Source organism: Dipodomys spectabilis, unplaced genomic scaffold (assembly GCF_019054845.1).
Source record: "Dipodomys spectabilis isolate Male_0828 unplaced genomic scaffold, ASM1905484v1 ptg000095l, whole genome shotgun sequence".
NCBI lineage: Eukaryota > Metazoa > Chordata > Mammalia > Rodentia > Heteromyidae > Dipodomys > Dipodomys spectabilis.
The window spans coordinates 47,974,618-47,995,910 of record NW_024870772.1 but is presented as its reverse complement, the minus strand read 5'-3'; the positions used below and the strand labels follow the sequence as shown (position 1 = coordinate 47,995,910).

Here is a 21,293-nt window from a genome sequence, read left to right as displayed (position 1 = left end):
TGTCTCTCAATTGCTGGGATTACAGGACATAAACGGATCTTGATGTTTAATGTGTGTTCCTCTGGGTAGAAATAAGGATGAGAGATTCATGGGAACATTTCACAGGGACACTGAAGTGAAGGCCTTTAATGTCACAGGTAGTGACAAAACCGTGTGTAGGCCAGGACTCCTCCCTCCTTGGAGAGCCTCCACGCTCATTTTCTGTCAGGATACTTCTCCAGGGTTTATTCCTTCTCCCCATTCCTGTATTTTCCTTTACCATTCCCTTTCTATCTCCAAAAAAAACCCCCAAAAACCAAGGAAACAAATTCACCACTATCTCCTGCAATCTTCCTTTCTTCTATATTCTGGTAATTTTCAATAAATTAAAACTCGTCTAAATAGTCTCAAGTCTTTTAATTCTGTTCCCCATGTTTGAGCTTCCTTGTATATTTCCACATTTTGGATTCTCATTTTCTGTTGAAATTTCTGATGAAATTTAAAAGTAACTAGACTGTTTAGTAGTGAAAAAGACAACTGAAATAAAAACTCCTCTAAATAGTCTTCTAAATTTCAAACCTTGGGCTTGAAATTTTCAAGTCATCTTTGACTTGCTTTTCTCTTTGTAGTATTCATTCAATAGAATTGGGTCAGAAAACAGGTATCAACAAGTTAAAAAAAAACCCTGAAATTATATTGAGTATCTTTTTCATCACAGTGCAATAAAACTAGAAATTAACTTTCAAAAATATACAAATACATGGACATTATACTACTCACTAGTGAACAACCAATGGACTTAAGGAAGAGATAAAAAAGAAAAAGTTTATTTCTTGTAACAAATAAAAACAAAGAATATACCAAAACCTATGAAACACTATAAAAACAGTATAACAGGGTAAAAGTCTACAGTACTCGATTCCTACATTTTTAAAAAAGGATGTCAAATAATTCAATGCTGTATCTCAAAGGAACTAGAAATAAATAAAATAGATACTAAAAATTATGAAAATTAAAAAGAACTTTTTTCAAAAAGGTAAAGAAAGGGGCTAGGGGGGCTGGGAAGTTGGCTCAGTGGTAGAGCGCTTGCCTTGCATGCATGAAGCCCTGGGTTCGATTCCTCAGCACCACATAAACAAAAAGAAAAAAGCCGGAAGTGGCGCTGTGGCTTAAGCGGTAGAACGCTAGCCTTGAGCTGAAGAGCTGAGGGACAGTGCCCAAGCCCAGAGTTCAGGCCCCACGACCGGACCAAAAAAAAAAAAAAGGTAAAGAAAATGGATAAAAACTCATAACTACTTTAAGAAAAAGAAAAAAGAGGGGACTGGGAAGGTGGCTTAGTGGTAGAGCGCTTGCCTTGCATGCATGAGGCCCTGGGTTCGATTCCTCAGCACCACATAAGCAAAAAGAAAAAAAGCCGGAAGTGGTGTTGTGGCTCAAGTGGTAGAGCACTAGCCATGAGCTGAAGAGCTGAGGGACAGTGCCCAGGCCCAGAGTTCAGGCCCCACGACCGGACCCCCCCAAAAAAAAAACAAAAACAAAAAAGAATATTCAAATAAGACAAGAGGGACATTACAGCTGACCCTACATAAATACAAAGGCTCACCTGAGAATTAGATTCATTTGTGGACACATATATCTCACCAAGACTGAATCATAAAGAAGTAGGAAACTTTAACAGAACAATTACAGTAATAAGACTGAATTAGAAATAGAAAGTCTCTCATCAAGGGAGAGCTCAGGGCCATACGCCTCACTGCTGGGTTCTACCCAACACTTCAAGAGCTTGCACCAATTCTTTCTAAACTGTGCCAAAGTAAACGCAAGAGGAGGGACTTTCCCCATTACATTTTAAAGGCCAGCATTATCCTGAACCAAAGCCAGACAGGGACACAACAAAAATAGAATGCTATAGGCCCGTATCCTTAATAAACACAGATTCAAAAATCCTCAACAGATTGAGGGGGAGGGGAAAGGCTGGGAAGGGATGTGAAGGGTAAACCAAAGGAGGAGGCTGCAATGCTTGGTAAGAAATGTACGCATTATCCTGCCCATGTAATTGTAACCCCTCTGTACAGTATGTTCACAAATAAAATTAAATTAAATTTAAAAAAAATCCTCAACAAACTATTAGCAGGCTGAATCCAAAGGCGCTTTCATCCAAGGAAGCAGGATAATTTGACCTATGAAAATCAATAAACATATACCATAGCAACAGAAAGGACCAAACCATCAGATTCTCTCAATAGATACAGAAAAGGCTTTACTGGAGTTCAGCATCCCTTCGTGATAACACTGAACATATTAGTATAGGGAGAACTTTTATCAACACAAAATAAAGGCTAGGTATAATCTGTACACTGAATGAGAAGATGCTGAAAACTTTCTAAAAATCTGGAACAAGTCAAGGACCCTACTAACACTTACATTAAAAAATAGCATGGTTAACATGTTAGAGGAAATAGACTGACTTCCTTGAGTGATGAAGTTTAAAAGTAACTAGACTGTATAGTAGTGAAAAGGATAACTGAAATAAAAACACAGTGAGTATCTCTGTGAATGATTACTCACAGCTGAAAAAGCCGAAAGATGAGAACAGAAAATGAGAATACAAAGTGTGGAAATATACAAGGAAACTCAAACATATGGGGAACAGAATTAAAAGATACATCAGTCAAAAAAAAAAAAAAGATACATCAGTCATCATTTCCAAAACAGAGATGTCAGGGTGGGGGAGAAAACAGTATTTGGGAAGAATAGTCCACACTGATGAAAAACCTAACTTGTAAATCTAGGAATTCTGGATTGCAAATCCTGCAATTAAAAAATAAAACCCATGATTAATAAAACGAAATTGCGTATCTAAGAACCTCATTTGTGAAGCTAAAGAGCAACAAAGTTAGAGGTCTTATAAGATGTTGACTAAGATATTGAAAATTTACTCTCAACAGAAATAAAAGATGGCAAGAAAAGAACAGAGTAGAAGATTCAGTGTCCTTTGGGAAAAATCAGGATCCTAAAATTAAATATGGAACAAAGCTATCTTTCAGAATGAAGCTAAAACAAAAATATACCTGAAAGTTTATCTTCAATTCACGAGCCTCATGTAAAAACTCTTTGAAATAGTCTGGTGGTGGTTGATACCTGTGGTACCAACTACTTGGGAGGCTCACAGGCTGGGCCAGGCTGGCCAAAATAGCAAGACAAAAACAAAGGTGAAAAAGACCCGGAGGTAGCCCAGAGATAAAGCCCTCTTGCCACAAAATAACAATAACAAAAACAATAGCAACAAGGAGAAAGTTTCGCAAGAAGGAATAGTGTACAAGAAAGCAAGCCACACACGGAGAGACAGTAAGCAAAGACCCCAGCAGTGTCTGGAGGGCTCTTGGGTGTGTCTCCCACCGCTGTGCACAGCCCCAGCCTGCAGTGCCTGTGCCTGGGCTTTATGTTCCTGCATTTCCCATCCAGACGTTTCCAAGGTTGTTTTTCTTTGAATTTGTTTATACAGTGAAGCCTGGTAGATCCCCCAGGCCGGGGAGGGGGGGGGGGGGGGGGCTCGCCCAGTCTCCAGATCACCTCATGCCATGCCCTCCAGCCCTAGCTGCTGTCAGCCTCCCTCCCTGCCTCCACGTGGGTCTGATGTCATCTCTGCTGGAGGCCTGGCTTTGGGGAGGGCCAGTGCCTCTTAGGCTTGCGCTCACCCTGTCCTGTCTGAGGGCACATGACTGTAAATAGAAACAGAAGACTATTGTGACAAGCTGAGAGACTGTCAAAGAAAGGAAAAGCATTCTTTTGCAGTTTTTTTAGTTAATGGTTTTTTTTTTCTTTTTGGCTTATATCAGTTATACAAGGAGGGAGTGTGCACGGTTACATCTCCACAGGTTTACACCGTATTCCAATCAATTCTGCCCCCTCCAACACACTCCCTGTACCCATCTAAGAAATGCACCTCCAACAAGGTTTCCCTCATTATTGTAGTTGTGCATTTCTTTCCCCACTTTTTGAACTTCTCCCTCTACTACCCTCCTCCCCCACCCCCCAGCGTGGGCACTGTCCATGAGCTTCTTTTTCTCAAGGTTAGCACTCTACCGATTGAGCCATAGCTCAACTTCTAGCTCTTTGGTAAGAGTCCACATGGACTTTCCTGCCCGACTGGCTTTGAATCCCAATCTTCAGATCTCAGCCTCCTGAGTAGCTAGACTTACAGGTGTGAGCCACCAGTGCCCAGTTCATACTTAGCTTTTAAAGAGACCTATAAACCATTTTCCAAAGAAATCACACAAGTTGACACTCCCTCAGCAGGTATGAGTTCCAACTCCCCTTATCCTTTCCAACACTTGGTAGTTTCCAGCTTTTTAATTTTAGACATTCTAAAAGCACACACAGTGTTATCTCTTGGTGGTTTTGATTTGCATTTCCCTGATGACTGAGGATATTGGGCACCTTTTAGTATATCAATTGGCTGTGAAGTTGATCACTCAACAGTCTGCTCAAGTCTTTTCCTCATTTTTAAAATTAGGCATTTATGTCCATTTGACTAGGTTCTGTGAGTTATTTATTATGCCCTGGAAATGCAATTTCATGAGATGCATCTTTGCAGATATCATAGTGTAGTCTATACTTGTTTTCCCCTTCAGAACAAGCTTCTGATTGTGATGAGGTCACTTGAAGGTCTGATATAACGTAAGAACTATGAGTTCATACATTAATGCTGTCTTAAGCCACTAAATGTATGTAATAACATCAATAAGAAACTATTATAATTACACAACTTCAACTAGATACACAACTAGATGCACTTTTAGACTTATAATCGTAAGTCAGAACAGCAACAAGTAGAAATAATGAAGCACTTCAATTAAAGTAGTAGTGATTGTCAAAATGGCTGGATCATAGCACAGATGTAGCTGGCATGTGTTTATTACAAATGGGCCGACAGCAGAGTTGTGGCAATTTGGTGCACTCTATTTCTTCTCTTTTTCTCTCCCTTGCCCCTGTTTTGGATTCACTTTATCTTGCAAGGTAGACTTCTAGTTTGAAAGGAGACCTTAGAAGTTACTTTTCCTACAAAGTAGATGGCCCTGAGTATCTGAGATGTCAGAATAATTTTGATTCTAAGCCAACAGAAGCCATTCCACATCCATTCCACTGACGGGCCCAGGACAAAGCATCACTTTATGTTTCTCTTTGGAACAGAAGCTAAACTGTTTGTCTGGTGGATTACGGCAGCTAAAACAGAGTGGGCCGGGGTTCCCACAAAGCCAACAAAGTGATCATTAGTCACCCAGTTTTCAAAGACTTGTGGCATCTGTTAAGATATTATTACAAAGTAGAAGATATTTTAAAGGAGTTGCCAGAATATATAAATTTACATCTGCCATGGCAATTTCTTCACTGAATGGGAGAGACCTTTACATTGCTTTGATTCCTTGCTGGGCCTCTTGCTGACTCAGACTATTTCACTGTGAATGCTTAATGGGACAAGCAGAAAGGATAATTATAAGTGATATTATAAGCTCTCCTCATTCTTTCTTCCTTTTTTTTGTCAGTTGTGGAGCTTGAACTCAGGGCCTGTATGTTGTCCCTGAGCATTTTTGCTCAAGGCTAGTAGTACTCTACTGTTTGAGCCCAGCTCCACTTCTGGATTTTTGTGATTAATTGGATCTCATGGCCTTTCCTGCCCGAACTGTGATCCTCAGATCTCAGTCTCTTGTGTAGCTAGCATTAGAGGTATGAGCCATCAGAGTCCAGCTGCTCTACTTATTCTTGACTAGAATAAAATGGGCAGTGATTGATGCATAGAGATGGTCATCCCAATTCCCAAAGTGAAAGCTGCATGTATGCAGTACTCCATTAAAATGCTCAAATACCACTCACATTACAAAACCATTTTGAGACAGTGACAAGATGAAACAACCCTGCATGGGAAGGAAGTTAAAAGAGAAATGACTATGTGGGACTTTTTGTTAAAAATTGAGAGGAATTATGAGGAATCAGAGTCATTATAAGAGCTTAGTCCATGTTATGCAAAGCTGAAGGTGTACAGCTGTTTAGATACCTGCCTGTCTCTTCAGGACCTGTTCTGAGATGCTCATACTTTGATATTATAGGAAACAAAACAGTTTTCAGCCTTAAATCTGAATTTTACTCAGAATCAGATAGATTACCACTACATGCTTTATTCCTAGCTCTGATTTTTCTTTTAAAAGCAAGTCAGCAGTTCTCTGAGCCTAAAGAAAAACTAGGAGGAGCTTTACATGTTCAAATTCTGTAATCAGTTCCTTAACTGGAATTAAATTTACTTCCTTCATCCATCCATCTAGCCAATGTATCAGTGTCTTCTATGTGTTAAGCAATGTTTTAACTCAAGGAATACTTGAGGTTCTTTCTGGTTATTCCCTAGAAATATGTTAACACAATGCCCACATTCTTAGAGGAAACAATCACAGAGCAGTACAAGACTCTCTCCCAGGTGACGCAAGCGGCTGAGCTAGCCCAAGCTTATGTGGGCCTTGAGCCCTCTGAATGATGTCATGCTGCCTTGTTTTACATACAGCGCAGAGGGGGCCTCTCTATAATCTCATCAGATCGTTTTCTATTAACATTTTTTGAGTTAACATAATAGGCAAATTAGGATAGACTTACAATTAAGAAATTAAAAATTTCATTAAAAAACACATTTAACTTTAAACACTCTTAAGCTAAAAAGAAAATGAGAATTTATTTACATGCAAAACAATCCAGATTTCTTTAATTATAGCTAAAAATGTAACTTTAAACAAATGTCAAACCATAATGCCAAAATAACAGATTTAAATTCTGTTTCATGAGTTGTTCTTTTAGAGACGTCTTCATATTGTCAATCACAGAGATGATTTTGATGTTACCACCACCTCTGCCTCCACAGAAAACTGTAGGTGTGAGCTACCATGGGAAGCTAGGGAGACGGCTGCTCCCAGAGCTCACAGGGCATAGCAAATCAGAGACAGAGGCGATTCTTAGACAGACAGTACTTGAAATCCTTCATTGGTAATGCTCTAAACCAACAGAACAGCATCCATGGGGAGTGGCTGTAGGGGTTCATCTTCACGGCTAAAGGCATACAGCAGATAACTTTGAACTCAAGTTATTGAATATCTACATGGACAGAGCAGGGCATAAAAATTAGTGAGGAGTGGCTAGCCTAGAGAACGACGAAGAGGAGGAAAATAATACATTCTGAGTGTCTTCAACCTAAAACATGTAAATGAGACACATCAGTATTCCACAGCTGTTAGAACTGCCCATCTCACATATAAAGAAAAGGAGTGTTCCAGTGGTTAAGCTGCCTAGGCTTGACATTGGCCCGGGGTGGGGAGGGGTGCAAGGTGGGGTGGTTTACACCTCTGCTGGTCTAATTCTGTAAGCCACACTATGGGATGACGGAGCCCTGAATTCTTTTTTTGTATATCTAATATTAGATATCCTTAACCACTTCTCATTGCCTCTACTTTCTTTGGTAACATCTCAAGCTTCAGTAAAGAAACAAAGCATGAAGCATTTGTTTCCTTTTAGAATGTGGTTGTCAAAGTTTCTATTCTATTTCCAACCTGGAGATACAGCTGTTCTTCTGATTTTGCTGAGGCATTAGAGAGAGGACATCTCTCATGTTTATCGAGTGAACAGAAGAGTCCCTAGCATGAGAGGGGGCAAGGAATGGAAGAGGGGACACAAAGGCACAACACTGGGTTTCCTTCAGGGCCAGCGTCCCCTGAACACTTGTTGCTACAACACGCTTGAGAGAGAGAAGACAGAGGTCACACCTTGAAACTGACCAAACAGCCCTTCAAGTGAATACAGAGGAAAGTGTGCTAGCTGTGTAGATGGAAATGTGAAGCCGAAGACCCAATGTCACACACTGAAAGTTCTGTTCTGTCTTTGTCAGCTCTGTGACCCTGAGCCAGAAGTTCAGCCTTGGCTCACCTTAGTGTTCTCATGTATGAAAAGTGGAAAATGACACCTGCTTCACAGGTGTTCGACACCACTCCAGTGCCGTTGGGCTGGCTTAAGAATGGGCTGTGGGATTCTTGCACAGGCCAAGACAAGACGACACAGGTCTGCCAGTAGCACTGAGAGGACTTGAGGCATTGTGTGAGGAGCCTGAGACATAAATAGAAAGGTTGGGAAAGAAAAAGGGGAGAAAGATTCACCATGTTTTACATAGATTCATTGAGCATATATAAGTGCTCAGTGAATAAACCTGTGGTTTCCACTGTGATATGTAGCTGATTTGAAAATGTTATACTGAGGGTCATTGTCATGGCATCAGTTGCTAACCCACATTACAGATATAGAGAGCCTGTTCTCTGGTTATTGGTGGGTACCGGGCCGACGGCTGAATTACCCACAGCAAATGACAGATTCATTCCTTCCTTTATGCATGCACTCAACAAATATTTATGTGCTAGGCTCTAGGACAGAGTAGAAACCAAGACAGACAAAATCTGGAAGCAGCCTGGAACATGAAAAGGGGAATGTTTATGTCTAAGAGAAATGCTACAATCGTATAACTGTGACAAGTACATCTTAATCTTTCCTGTGTAACAGACACCACTTCAAAACCTTACGTACCAATGAGGAGAAAGTCATGTCTCACCTGTTTCTTCACAGGAGAGAGGAGCAGGGGCAAGGATATAAGAAAATGAGGCAAGAAGCAAGAGGGCATTCTATGGTATGGCCACTCTCTAGAAGCCGCCGGAAGCCACCCTTCTTGTAAGTGCTCAGAGCAGAGGGAGTGACTCTAATCATAAGAAAAATAAAAACAGCTAAACATGTTTGGTTCCAGGGAGAGTGCTGTTTGAAAGTGACCTTGCAGAGGGCCCTGCATGTTTCTACTGATACAGCTGAGCTTCAATATATTTATAAAAATCACTTCCTCAGACTGCAGCCAGAGACAGACAATAATTCCTCTAAAACCTCTTTATAAAGAGTAAAAAAGTATGAAGCTTCCAAATTATAGTCATTAAATAAAATAATTCGAACTTGAAAAAGTGATGATAGGAAGAAGAAAAACAAGCAGAACTCATCATATGCTGTCTACACAGAAAGGACAAAATAAGCATTCCTGGCCTTACCAAAACTGTTCTTCTAAAGTATAATAATTCTAGAAGAATTATTGACAATCTATCAACAAACATCTGCTAATTTATCAATAGATGTAAGTGGAATAATCTTTCTGTTTTTGGTTCTGCTACTGGGACTTGAACTCAGGTCTTGCACTTTCAGATGTTTTTTGCTCATAGGTAGTACTCTGCCACTTGAGTCTCTAGTCCGGCATTTTGCTGGTTAATTGGTGCTAAGAGTCTCATGGATTTTTGTCTGCTTGACCTACTTTTGAACTAGGATAGCAGGCGTGAGCCACTAGGACCTAGCTTGGACTAATCTAGTAAAGACTACATTTTTTTTAAACCAACAAGAGGAACAAAGTTTATGTGATGATCAGATATGCATTTTAAAAAGGACTGAAAAGGAACGAGCCAAGACATACTAAACTAATGAAAATTAAAAGAAAGCAGAGTTGAAAAGTTATTACAGACTGATTAAAGATAAGTTAACTGAATAAAAATATTGGAAGACTGGGCCAATATGCTTCTCGACATCACTAAAGGAGGAGGTTATCTTTGCCTGGGGCAGATTCTCAAAGAGATATGCGGAAAAAGGAGGAGGAGTAAAGAAAAGCAGGAGCCAAGAAACAGGAAGTGGGGTATAAAAAAGGACTTCTTATACCTTTCTATAAAAGGTTTTTTTTTTTTTTTTTTTTCTGTTGAAAACTAATAGACTTCAGCAATCGTTTGTCATCTTTTTCCACAGAAATCTCACACCAAATGCAATCTGAACTCCATCTCTGCTGTCACTAACTGTGGGGTTTCAACACATTCAACATGGTTTCTGGTTTCATCACCTGAAAATTAGGTGATGAAGTACAGTGACTGCAGGTGAAATAAATCTTTAATCCTGTGTTTTAATGTTATTATAACAAACCAGACATTGATGTTTTGAAACTATATGGAATATCGACTTAAACATAAAAAAATTTTGTAAGACTGCACCTTTCATTTTTCAGGGCTAAAACATCTTCCTTAGTTTGATTCAGAAGACTTTTGGTTATCTCTAGTTCATTTTCTGCATGATTCGTTCTTCTTTTCAGGTCATCTTCTTGCTTTTCTGTTGCAGTCAGCTCTTCCTGTAAAGTTTTATACATTTGTTGACAAGACATTAAAGAGTCTTCTTTTTCTTTAAGTAGCCTAGTATGCCTAAAAAAAAGAATAGAAAAATAACCCTGCCAGCATGCATTAGATACTATGTTCTTATACTGTGATTTTGTACTTCTATAGAAAGCTCATTTACATTATAGACTACAACTGTACTTTTAAAAATGAAAACTGTTGAGGAGATGGATAGTTCTGTGATGTTAAATGTTCTATCTGGGCACAGACAAAAGCAGTGAACAATGTCAAGTCATTAAAAGTCTGAGGTAGGGGGCTGCATGTATAAATAAGGACATTAAAAAATGAAGTACATTTCAAATAAAATAATATTAAAATATGGTTTCAAATTCAATAATTAAAATACTAGTGAAAATATCTGCAGTGTATACCGTGATTCAGAAACAATGGATTCAAACTTCAGTTTTCTAAGTTCTCGTTGATAGTCATCAGCTTCATTAGATTTATTCCTAAAATAACAAAATTACACCAAATTACTTAAAGCACAAGCTTTTCTAAATCACTGTTTTACTCCTCTATAGAAAGACTTTCACAGCATCTTCAACTGTAATTCCTTTAAAGAAATGAACACCCAATCCACTTCAATAAAGGCAATATTAGCTTCTACCACACTTCTCTATTTCTAAATAAAGAATAAACTCTAGACAACATTAAAAACAAAAACAAACAAAACCCTATCTAAAGGTTTTGGAAAGTAGCCAGGAGAAGGAAGTTTCTCAGGGAAACTTGTTCCTTGAGTGAGGTACTAGCATAAAATCAGGCTGTTTTTTAGATTATTTTAAGCCTGAAGGCAGGTCTCGGGGTGGACCATGCAGAGGAACGTAAACTCTGGTAGAAAACTCTTGGCTTTTTGGCTCAAACAATGAGGACAGTGTTTGGAGTAACCACAGCTGCTGGAAAGTGAAAGGTTACCCCTGAATAGAAGAGAATACATACATACACACACATATATATGTGTGCATACATACATACTGTATATATATATATATATATATGCATGAGGTTCCAAGTTTTATATATATAATATACATATTATATATAAACATGAGGCCCTAAGTTCTATACATAATATTATATTATACTGTAATTCTGGGCATGCATATATATGTATATATGTATGTATATGTATATATATATATATATGTATATATTACAATCCTCCTACCTACACCTCCTTCAAAGCTGGAATTACAGGTATACACCACCCTACCCAGTCTAAACACAAATTCTGCTGAGCTCTGAACTCCAGGTGCACAGAGCAGATTCCAAGAAGCCTAAAGATAAAAGAACTAAACTGAGACTGAGCTGCTGTCCTAGAGACAGAGTTTGGAGTTTGAGACCAAACAAGTTAACCATTTGCTTAAAATGACACTACCCCCAACCCTATATTATTTTTTATAGAAAATAACAGATTCAGAGTCTCTATAACATAATATTCACAATGTTTAGAATAGAGCAAAACTGATCATATACTGGAACAAAAATGTGTGACTCATTCTCAAGAGAAAGATGAATTGTACTTATAATCTGACTTCAATTGAAATGCCTTTGTACAACTTAAAATTAAAAATATATCTTCTCTAGACTTCTTATGAGCAGAACAGAACAATACTCCTCCATTAAATTTGTTGAAAAGTTAGGCAACACCTGGCCTGTGATCACACTGAACGTCTTGGGGAAGGGAGAGGGCTGTCATGTGCTTCTACATGTGTCACAGCTATAAAGACATGTCACCACTGTGGGAACCCAGAAAGCAATGGCCTGAAATGTGGCACACTGGCCTAGCAGTTATTTTAAATTAAGGACTCTTGGACAACAGCAGGTGCTAGAAGAAAATTTCCCTTTGCTATTCCCTTATCTATCTAAAAGACTGGACCTGCCAAAGAAGGAAATAATTGCCTTTGGTCCCTCCTGTGAGTTTTCATTAACTAAATATGGACAGATTGTGTCACACTCTATTTCAACAGCCAATTCAGTTCACAAAGCAAATCATTCATTAGGACTCTATCAGATATTTACGCTGAACTCTATCCTCCTGCCCAGTAGGGGCAGTGCCATACAGGGTTATCATTCAGTCAACAGCTAAACTGAAAGATGGGTGTGAGTTTAAAGTGTGTGTGTGTGTGAAATAAAAATGCTTTGAGACTGAACAGCTCCATCATAAATTCTATGATATGTTTAGACCCACACTTGTTTTCCCAATGAGAAGGAGGACCTCCTTGGGATGCTTATTTTACATTATTGATCATGTCCACAGGCTGCCATCCCAAGAACCTCCCTTACAGAAGGCTAATTCAGTCCTTTCTTCAGTATGCTCTTTACTACCCAATTGTTAGCTTCCTCTTGGCTAGGATGGAAGGAACTAGAAAGAACAGAAAGTGTGCCTAAGTCTCTTAAGCTCTACATTCTTCCTTTACTCTCAACAAACTTAATCCTTTTTCTTCAACTTCCTTGAGGCCTCAGGCGGCTGCTGCCAGTCAGGACCAAGGAAACAACATGAAATGGCAGGCTATTTCCCCCTAATTTCAAAGTCACTTGTGCATATATTTTTATTCCTGCGTAAGAAATAGCCATTCTTGAACCATCTCCTGGATAGTTCCACTTTGCCACCTAAAATGTACCTCAATGCCAATGTGGTCAAAAGCATTGCTTTTTTTTGTTCATAGTGTAAGTGGTAAGATTTTCTCTAATTAGAATATAGCCATGGTTCTTTTACACATACTGTGATTTGAACTTTTGTTCTTTTTTTTTCCTAAACAATTTTATTGAATCTCTTTTGCAACTTTTCCTACTTCAACACAATAATAACAGCAATGATACCTTAAAGATCTCCTCAATGCAGAAGGCACTCCTAATTTACAATTGGAAGAACTGAGCACAAAGGAAGTAACTGGCCTAAGGCGACAGAACTACTCAGTAGTGGTTCTAGGAGCCCAACTTTGGAGACTAGGCCTCTCAACTGTCTACCTAGAGGCTGAAAACCTCAGGCCCCATGGCTCTTCCTTTTCCCTTGCAGTGTCCTTCCCCACAGGCAATCCTGGCTAACATACTTCCGCCCTTCCTTCTCTTCCCCCTCACCACAGCCTTGGGCTGCTTCTCACTTGCATGAAACATGGTTTTTTCACACTTTCCTTGATTTCCACTCTGTTCTCTAAGCAGCAGCCGCCTGAAGCTGTGACCACTTTCTTGTCTAAAAACTCTTCCCAACTTCCTGCTGCCCTCCCCTAAACGCAGTGGTGGAGAAAACTTGAATCCCAAGCTTCGTGTTCAGCAACCCACTAACCAGTTTACAGTTCTCTAGGCTGGAGTCCTGAAACCAAGGTGTGGCTGGAACTGCTTTGTGAGGAGGTCGGGAGCTTCTAGAGATGGCCTGTCTTAACTGCAGCCGCCTCCTCTCTGCCAACAACACCACAGTTTCCTCTGCTTCCATCCCCACATTTCCTCCCACGATTTCATCCACTTGACTCCCTTCTGACAGGACCTGATGGTAGCATTGGGACACCTGCACAGCCCGGGGAAAATTCCCCATCTGAAGTCCTTAATTTAATCCCATCTTCGAGTGCCATATGCCTGTAAGGAGCATAGCCACAGATCTCGGGGACCAGGGGACATTAACATCTTTGGGGCACCATTATTCTATCTATGGTAGCTGGGCCCATGCCCTGCTGAACCTGTAAAACTCCTTTCCAAGAAACGGAGCCTGTCCTTGTGCCCCTGCTCTCAGATGTTGGCATGTTGGCATGGTCAGCCCAGGGCTGCCATTCCCATCTTAAAGGTCATCTGCTCAGGAAGGTCATTTGCTCAGTCTATCAAAAATATATCATTCTTGCTGACCATTCACCTGCTACTGTCCCTGCTCTAGATTTTGCAGCTGTTAGTATTAGCTAAATCACCCAAGTAGCTCTGTGGGAGCTTGCTACTCCAATACCCACTGTGTGTATACAACAATGCTGGCCAACAATAGGCTACACTTGTTTGAATTGCTCAGACAAACCTGGCCTATTCAAGTTAGGGTCATGTGACAAGCAGAGCTACAGTTAACACTGGAATGGCACTAGGCCACCTGTGCGTGCTGGACAAAAAAATCCTTTAAGCGAAAAGCCACAAGAAGAAAACCAAAACATTTATACTTACATCCCAATAACAGAGAATGTTCCCACTCCGTATCTCATGTGTGCGCTTGTGTGCACGCATACACACACAAACTATGCATATATCTTTATCCTGATATACATGTATATATTTCATATCTACGTGAGGGTAGTAAGCACATTTCATATTCTATCTATGTGTGTATATACATATACTTAAAATCAACAAAATTGCATCCACAGCCTTTATAGCTCTCACTATTTCCTGAATTGAAGCATCACATGTGTAGACAGCTTCATCAGGAACTTTTTGGAGCAGCACTGATGCTCTGCCACTGAGCAACCACCCCTGGCTCACCAGCATGCCTCCTGGCTCTCAGAGTCCAACTATCATCTGCTCTCAGGATTGGTCCTGCTGGGCCTACCTTCACTGCAGTTCTGGTTCCCTTCCCAGAGATTCCTTTAGGAAAGGGTGTATGAAGAGTCCTCACTAAGAGATGTGAGAGAGGACTGCTTGCTGGCCCTGGGCAGTGCTCTGTGTGTGTGTGTGTGTGTATGTGTGTGTGTGTGTGTGTGTGTGTGTGTGTCCCACCTGTGTGGCCCTCCCCATTTATATTTGGTACTTGGAACTGCGAGGGAGCTAGCTTTGGGCTGAAGCCAGTGCTGAAGCCAGCAGGCTGCAGACAGAAGGAACACCTAGATGGTACTGCTGATCAAGATCCACTGAACCCATACTTTCAGCCCAGAACACTCTAACTGATAAAGATCTCTGCTTGCAAATGTTTTCATAAGCCATAGGAAGCATTTTCTTTAAAAATCTCAGAGGAAAACCGAAAGTCTCATCCATTTATGGGCTGCCTTTTCCCCTTATGTTAAAATCCATACAACACATATGCTCAACTGTTTAGATACTGGATAGCTGTGTGAAGAAAAGGTCTCTAGCATGGGCTACCCTCAGTTGTTCCGCCCTTCAGTTTTTAATTTTCAGAAAGGTCAATCTGTGGGTCAAAAGTACTCATTTTATAACTGTAAAAATGCCGCCAGCATTCCTATGGTTAGATGGTAAATTCTGGCAGGTCATTAGCATCAGTGAGTCAGCTCCATTCTACTTCAACTCATCACTTCTCATAATACTTGTCATAGAATATGTTACAAATGCCCACAAAAGCAGGTGCTAATATTAAGCGGGATGTCTCACAAAGAATTCTGGAAAAAGTCAGTTCATGTAAAAACCAGCAAGCTTCATTCCTTTTTCCAGTAAGCCTACTGCTATGTTTATTGTCTCCCCTAACTGTGCAAGCACCCCACCCCTATCTTCTGTATTTGCTGCAACCACGAACCTCCCCCCCCCCCCAGCACAGGCCAGTGTGGGCACCACCTGTTTATTCACTTCTCCATCAGTTCTTGGCCCTCCAGGAGCAGGTGTCACACAGGAGATGTGGCCGGATGAGCTAACTTTCCCCATGAGAAATCTATGGGCAAAACCTTTCCTGATGATATGTGATGAGAGAAGGAAATACCAATGAAAAAAGACTGTACCCATGTTTCTTGTCTTCCAGAAACTTCTTGTGTGAAACTACTTAAAGATAATAAAAATGTAATTTAAAAACATTTTGCTACAACTAACCTAAGTATAGATTAATTTGATGTGGTATTTTTGGAATTGGTCTTATGTTATTGGGTCTTTGAGTAAATAGATTGTTCTTAGGAATAGCCATGAGCAAAACAACCATTTAGTTGCTAAGCACCCTAAATATTTGTATTTCTTCTGAGGCTCATCCTTCCAAAATCCAGGAACTGAAAACCAAAGCTACCAGACTATGCAAAGTAAAAGAATTTGCTTTTTCAAATGTATATTCTACTTTAGTATTATAATTATAGGTATGTTATGTTTCTGGTATCATTTCTGAATAAAGTTAATTTTTAAAAGAAATCATGCTCTGAGTATTTTACAAGGTCATTTTCTTCCATTTACTTTCAAGTATTTTCTCACTTATATGATGTATAAAGCTGTCATTTCAAAGGAAGTAAATCCATTTTGAACCTAAAATTGGTAGTTTCAAGAAACAACTTCAGGGGCTGGGAAGGTAGCTCAGTGGTAGAGCACTTTGCCTTGCAGGCATGAGGCCCTGGATTCGATTCCTCAGCACCACATAAGCAAAAAGAAAAAAGCCAGAAGTGGCGCTGTGGCTCAAGTGGTAGAGCGTTAGCCTTGAGCTAAAGAGCTGAGGGACAGCGCCCAGGCCCAGAGTTCAGACCACATGACCGGACCCCCCCCCAAAAAAAAAAAAAAAAAACAACTTCAATATTGTTTCTTGTGGACAGACAATAAAGATAAGAAAATAAATTCAGAGAATATTTCACATTAAGTTTACTGTATTTGAACCACAGTGATAATCTTGTGTATTGAGAGAGGTTCTTATTATGCCCTGTATGCAGTTCTTTTTTTTTTTTTTCCGGTTTCAGTTTTCTGTACCCTTTTATGTATAAGTTTATCTGGTCTGTGGAAGGGAAAGGGAATCACAGAAACTGCAGGACAAAGGATGAACTAATGCAACAATGATACTCACTAGACACTATGTTGGAAATGAACGATAAATCTTGGGGGGAAGGAGAGTAGGGATGAGTACGTGGGAGAAAATGAGGCAGGAGGTAACAGTGTTTTAAAAGAAATGTGCTCATCTCTAGCCTTGAGCTGAAGAGCTAAGGGACAGAGCCTAGGCCCAGAGTTCAGGCCCAGGACCGACAAAAAAAGAAAGAACGAAAGGAAAGAAAGAGAGAGAGAGAGAGAAAGAAGGAAGGAAGGAAGGAAGAGAAATGTGCTCATTACCTTATTTATGTAAGTAAGGTTTATCACCTTTACAATAAAAATGTAAAAAAGAGCAAGTTCAGTTTCTGTATCTGATTTTATCCAAAAGGTTGTGATTCAATTGGTAAGTTTCTTAATGAGAGAATATTTAGGTATATTTATGGGTTCTTCAACATACAATATAAGCCAGTAGAGTAGCCAGGAAAGTAATCATACATTGTGGTCTACACAATGGGTTTACTGCCAAGAGAACCCAAACATGCCCTGGGATCTTCCTGAGTAAACTTTCTGACATCATCAGGGCAATGTTGTTCATACGTCATCATCTTACATGAGCATTTCCTTGTGCCTGTCCAGCTCCATCGTTACCCTCTGAAGTTTCAGCCCAAGCGCCTCCAGTTGACACTGTAAATCTGGAATGACACACATAACCATTTCATCACTATAGTTCCACGGTCCAGATACTTTCATGAAGTACACCATATTCTACATGTCACTCGGATCCTGAAGAATGCAGCTGTTTGTTTCATTTCACCTTTATATGCTTATGGAACTTACCCATCCACCACTCAGCCCTGCCCACCCTATGACCCCACAGATTAATGAGACCTGATTGGTTGGCCTCTTCCTGTCCCTATTAGCATGCTAATTTGCAAACAGCTAATGCTAAATTTTACTCGTGTTTTCAAAAGAAATTCATATAGCTAAGAGAGAAATTTCTCTCTTTCTTTCTCTATTTTTTTTTTTGCAGTAGTGGGGCTTGGATTCAGGGCTCTGTGCTTGCTGGGCCAGCATTCAACTACTGAGCTATACCTCCAGCACTTTTACAGATGTATTTTTGATCATATACATAGCTCACTTTTGAAATACTTGGTTTCCTGAGCTCACCTTTGTGGTCCGGAAGCAAGGAACACACATGAGACTCCCAGGAAGGAAGAAAATAGATAAATAAATTACCTGCTAGGCTTATGGGCAAGAATCCACTAACTTTTGGTAGCACATAAAAGTCATTTTGATGGCATTTAAAGCCAAAATAATGATGTCCAAATGTGGATTCCAAAATCCTGAACCAGGAACTGTAGGCAGAATTTGAAGAAAATAATTCAAGAAAGTTTGTCTACTATGTGGAGAATAAATGGTTTGACTTACCTCAGTTCTGCCACTAGCCGGTACTCAGAACTGAGGTCTGAATCCTAGCCCCCCAACCCTCCAGCCCCATCCGTGGACAGCCCTGCTGTCCTCTTTTGATAGGAAAGAAACTTACAAAATGAATTGGTATTTCCAGAAAAATTACTTCAAAACACAAGAATTACAAAAATTCTGTTTCATCTCTCAAATGTTTTAACTCTCTCTATATATAAGCTTTTATTATTATTTGTGTGTATAAATCTTGAACTTGCCTTCTTTGTTTTACAAAGAACAAGTTTTTTAAATCAGAAAATAAATTCATTTGAAACAACTTCTGAATTTACGGGACATTTGTATAAATCTTTATGCTTATGCACTCACATATATTATTTTTAATTATTTTAATCAATAAAAATTATGCTTCAAGCTGGGTGCCCATGGCTCAAGCCTGTAATCCTAGCTACTCAGGAGGCTGAGATATGAAGATCATGGTTCCAAGCCAGCCTGGGCAGGTAAGTCATTTTTACTTGTCAGTTGTGGGGCTTGAACTCTGGCTTGAACTCTGTGCTTGGGTGTTGTCCCTCAGCTCTTCAGCTGAAAGCTAGCGCTCTACTGCTTGAGCCACAGTGCCACTTCCAGTTTTTGAGTGGTTTATTGGAGATAAGAGTCTCACGGACTTTCCTGCCCCGGGCTGGCTTTGAACATGATCCTCAGATCTCAGCCTCCTGAGTAGCTAAGATTACAGGTGTGAGCCACCAGCGCCCGGCTGGGTAAGTCCTTTTGAGACATCTCCAATTAACCACTTAAAACCTGGAAGTGGTGCTGTGGCTCAAAGTGGTCTAGCACTATAGTGCCTTGAGCAAAAGAGCACAGGGACAGTGCCCAAACACTGCGTAAGCCCCACAACCAACAAAAAAATTATGTTTCATGATGTACAGTATGCTTTGAAATATATATTTTTTTTACAGATGCAGATTCTAAGGATCACAATAATTAATTTATCAAAGTTCATTCAGCTAGTTCAACTCAAGTCTACTTGATTCCAAAGTCTTTCTCTTTCATGCTGACTCTGAACCAGAAAAGCTGGAACAAGTATGAACGGAATATATTTGCCCATAAAAGTGTAGTTGGCACAGCCACAGGTCAGTTACCATACTGCCAGAATCTTTAAAGAGTTATACTGAAGACAAATGAGGGCTGTTATTTTGGATAAAATCTGTTGGAAACTGGTAGAATTTCTAACTCCAAAGGGTGGATGAGATTTTATATTTTGGAAAGTTGAAAGTCCACAGGAGAGGTTCTGGTTAGTGGGGGAGGGATGGCAAATGAGGATGAATATGGCTGAAGTAGTTTGTTTGCATATATAAAAACAGAACCATGAAACCCATGAAATTGTCGAAGAAGCAGAGAGTATTTGAGAGAGAGTGATGGGGCAGGGAGGTTATATATATATTATACATATTATACATATAATACATTATATTATGCATATTATACATATAATACATATGTGCAGAAATGTCACAACAGAACCCCTGCCCTCGTTAAGACTAAAGCACTCTTGCTTTGTATGTCCCTCCTCCACAGTATAACCCATGTTTTCACTGTATTTTATGTTGGTATAATTTGTGGAGGGGAAGGGAAAAAACAAATTGTTTAAATTGGGATACAGGTGGATCCATTGCAACAATGAAATGTATAAGATGTTATGTCAAAAAACGAACTTTACAACTTTGAGGGGGAGCGGCGGGGGAGGGGCAGGAGATGGGAAGGGATGGGAAGGGGAAACAAAGGAGGAGGCAACAAGGCAACAATGCTTGATAAGAAATGTACTCATTACCTTGCCCTTGTAACCCCTCTGTATGCTATTTTCCAATAAAAAAAAAGACTAAAGCACTCTTAATAAAAATGCAATATAAATAACGCAAGATATGAAGGCAAATGTGGTGGTGCTGTGAGTAATTTTATGAGGCTGACATCAGAGAGAACAATTATGCCTTCCTATTAAGTGTCCCTGGGTACTTTTGTCAGAGTACAACTAGATGAGGCTTGGAGCTGAGCCCATGTGATAAATTTCATGTTATTACTTCTATGGAGCTATAGTAAAAAGAAAAAAAATTATCTTAAAAGTAAATCTCAAAGAATCGGTGTCTGATATGTGAATTTTATGCCATTAATTCTCAATTATTTGAGAATTAGTAAAATAGTAAACAGAAAAATAGAAACTAATTCAAAGCTATTTTTATAATATTAAAAGACAGCACTTTGAATTTTGAACTTGGTATGGTGACACTCTTTATAATTCCCCCAAACTCAGTAGGCAAAGACAGGAGGACCCTAAATTTGAAGCCAGTCTAGGATACAGAGCAAGACCCTGCTTCAAAACAAACAAACAAAAAGAAACACAAAAGAATTCTGAGGCTCACATTTGAATATGCTTATACATCTTAGTTACAGAATTTACTAGAAGCAAAGCAAAATTAATGATGCTACCATTCCCTGACTCCCAGTGTCTCTCTCCACTGTCTACCTAAATCTTCCTTTCTTCCTCTATTTCAGAGTAAACAGAGCTCAGCCTGTAATTCACAATAGCTAAAGAGTGAGAAGCCACATCCCCAAGAGAATTTGCCATGTACCTTGCAGCAACCATGACTAAAAAACAGGAAAGTAAATTTTTTTTAAGAACCAAGAGCTTCCATAGACTATCATATGGACTAAACAGAAATGGAAAAAAAAAGTCACGTCAACAAATAAATCATTTTGCAAAAGCAGAGAAGATATGAGAGAACTGAAAACGATTCATAATCAGCAATCCATAAATAAAAAACTCCTAGTATAGAATTAAGATTTGAATAATATATTTTCATGGTTGTTTCTTTTTTAGTTGTGTTTTCTGTTATGAAATACTAAGAGTTACTGTTTCGACCCTCCCCCACCAAACCCAGCATCAGCATAGGCCATCTCCTTGCAGCTCTGAAAGAGGTAGAACCCTGCACAGGTTTATTATAGGTTCTGGTAGACTAG

At 39.6% G+C, this 21,293-nt stretch overlaps 1 protein-coding gene across 1 annotated transcript in view; it reads right to left on the bottom strand.

The window, feature by feature from the left end:
• Positions 1-21,293, bottom strand: part of Lekr1 (leucine, glutamate and lysine rich 1) — a 103,338-nt gene that overhangs the window by 19,414 nt on the left and 62,631 nt on the right. Inside the window, exons 7-9 of the mRNA XM_042685660.1 lie at positions 17,473-17,554; positions 10,613-10,690; positions 10,065-10,268 (exon numbers count right to left, since the gene is read on the bottom strand). Coding sequence (XP_042541594.1) covers positions 10,065-10,268; positions 10,613-10,690; positions 17,473-17,554 — 364 coding nt within the window. The remainder of the gene's footprint in view (positions 1-10,064; positions 10,269-10,612; positions 10,691-17,472; positions 17,555-21,293) is intronic.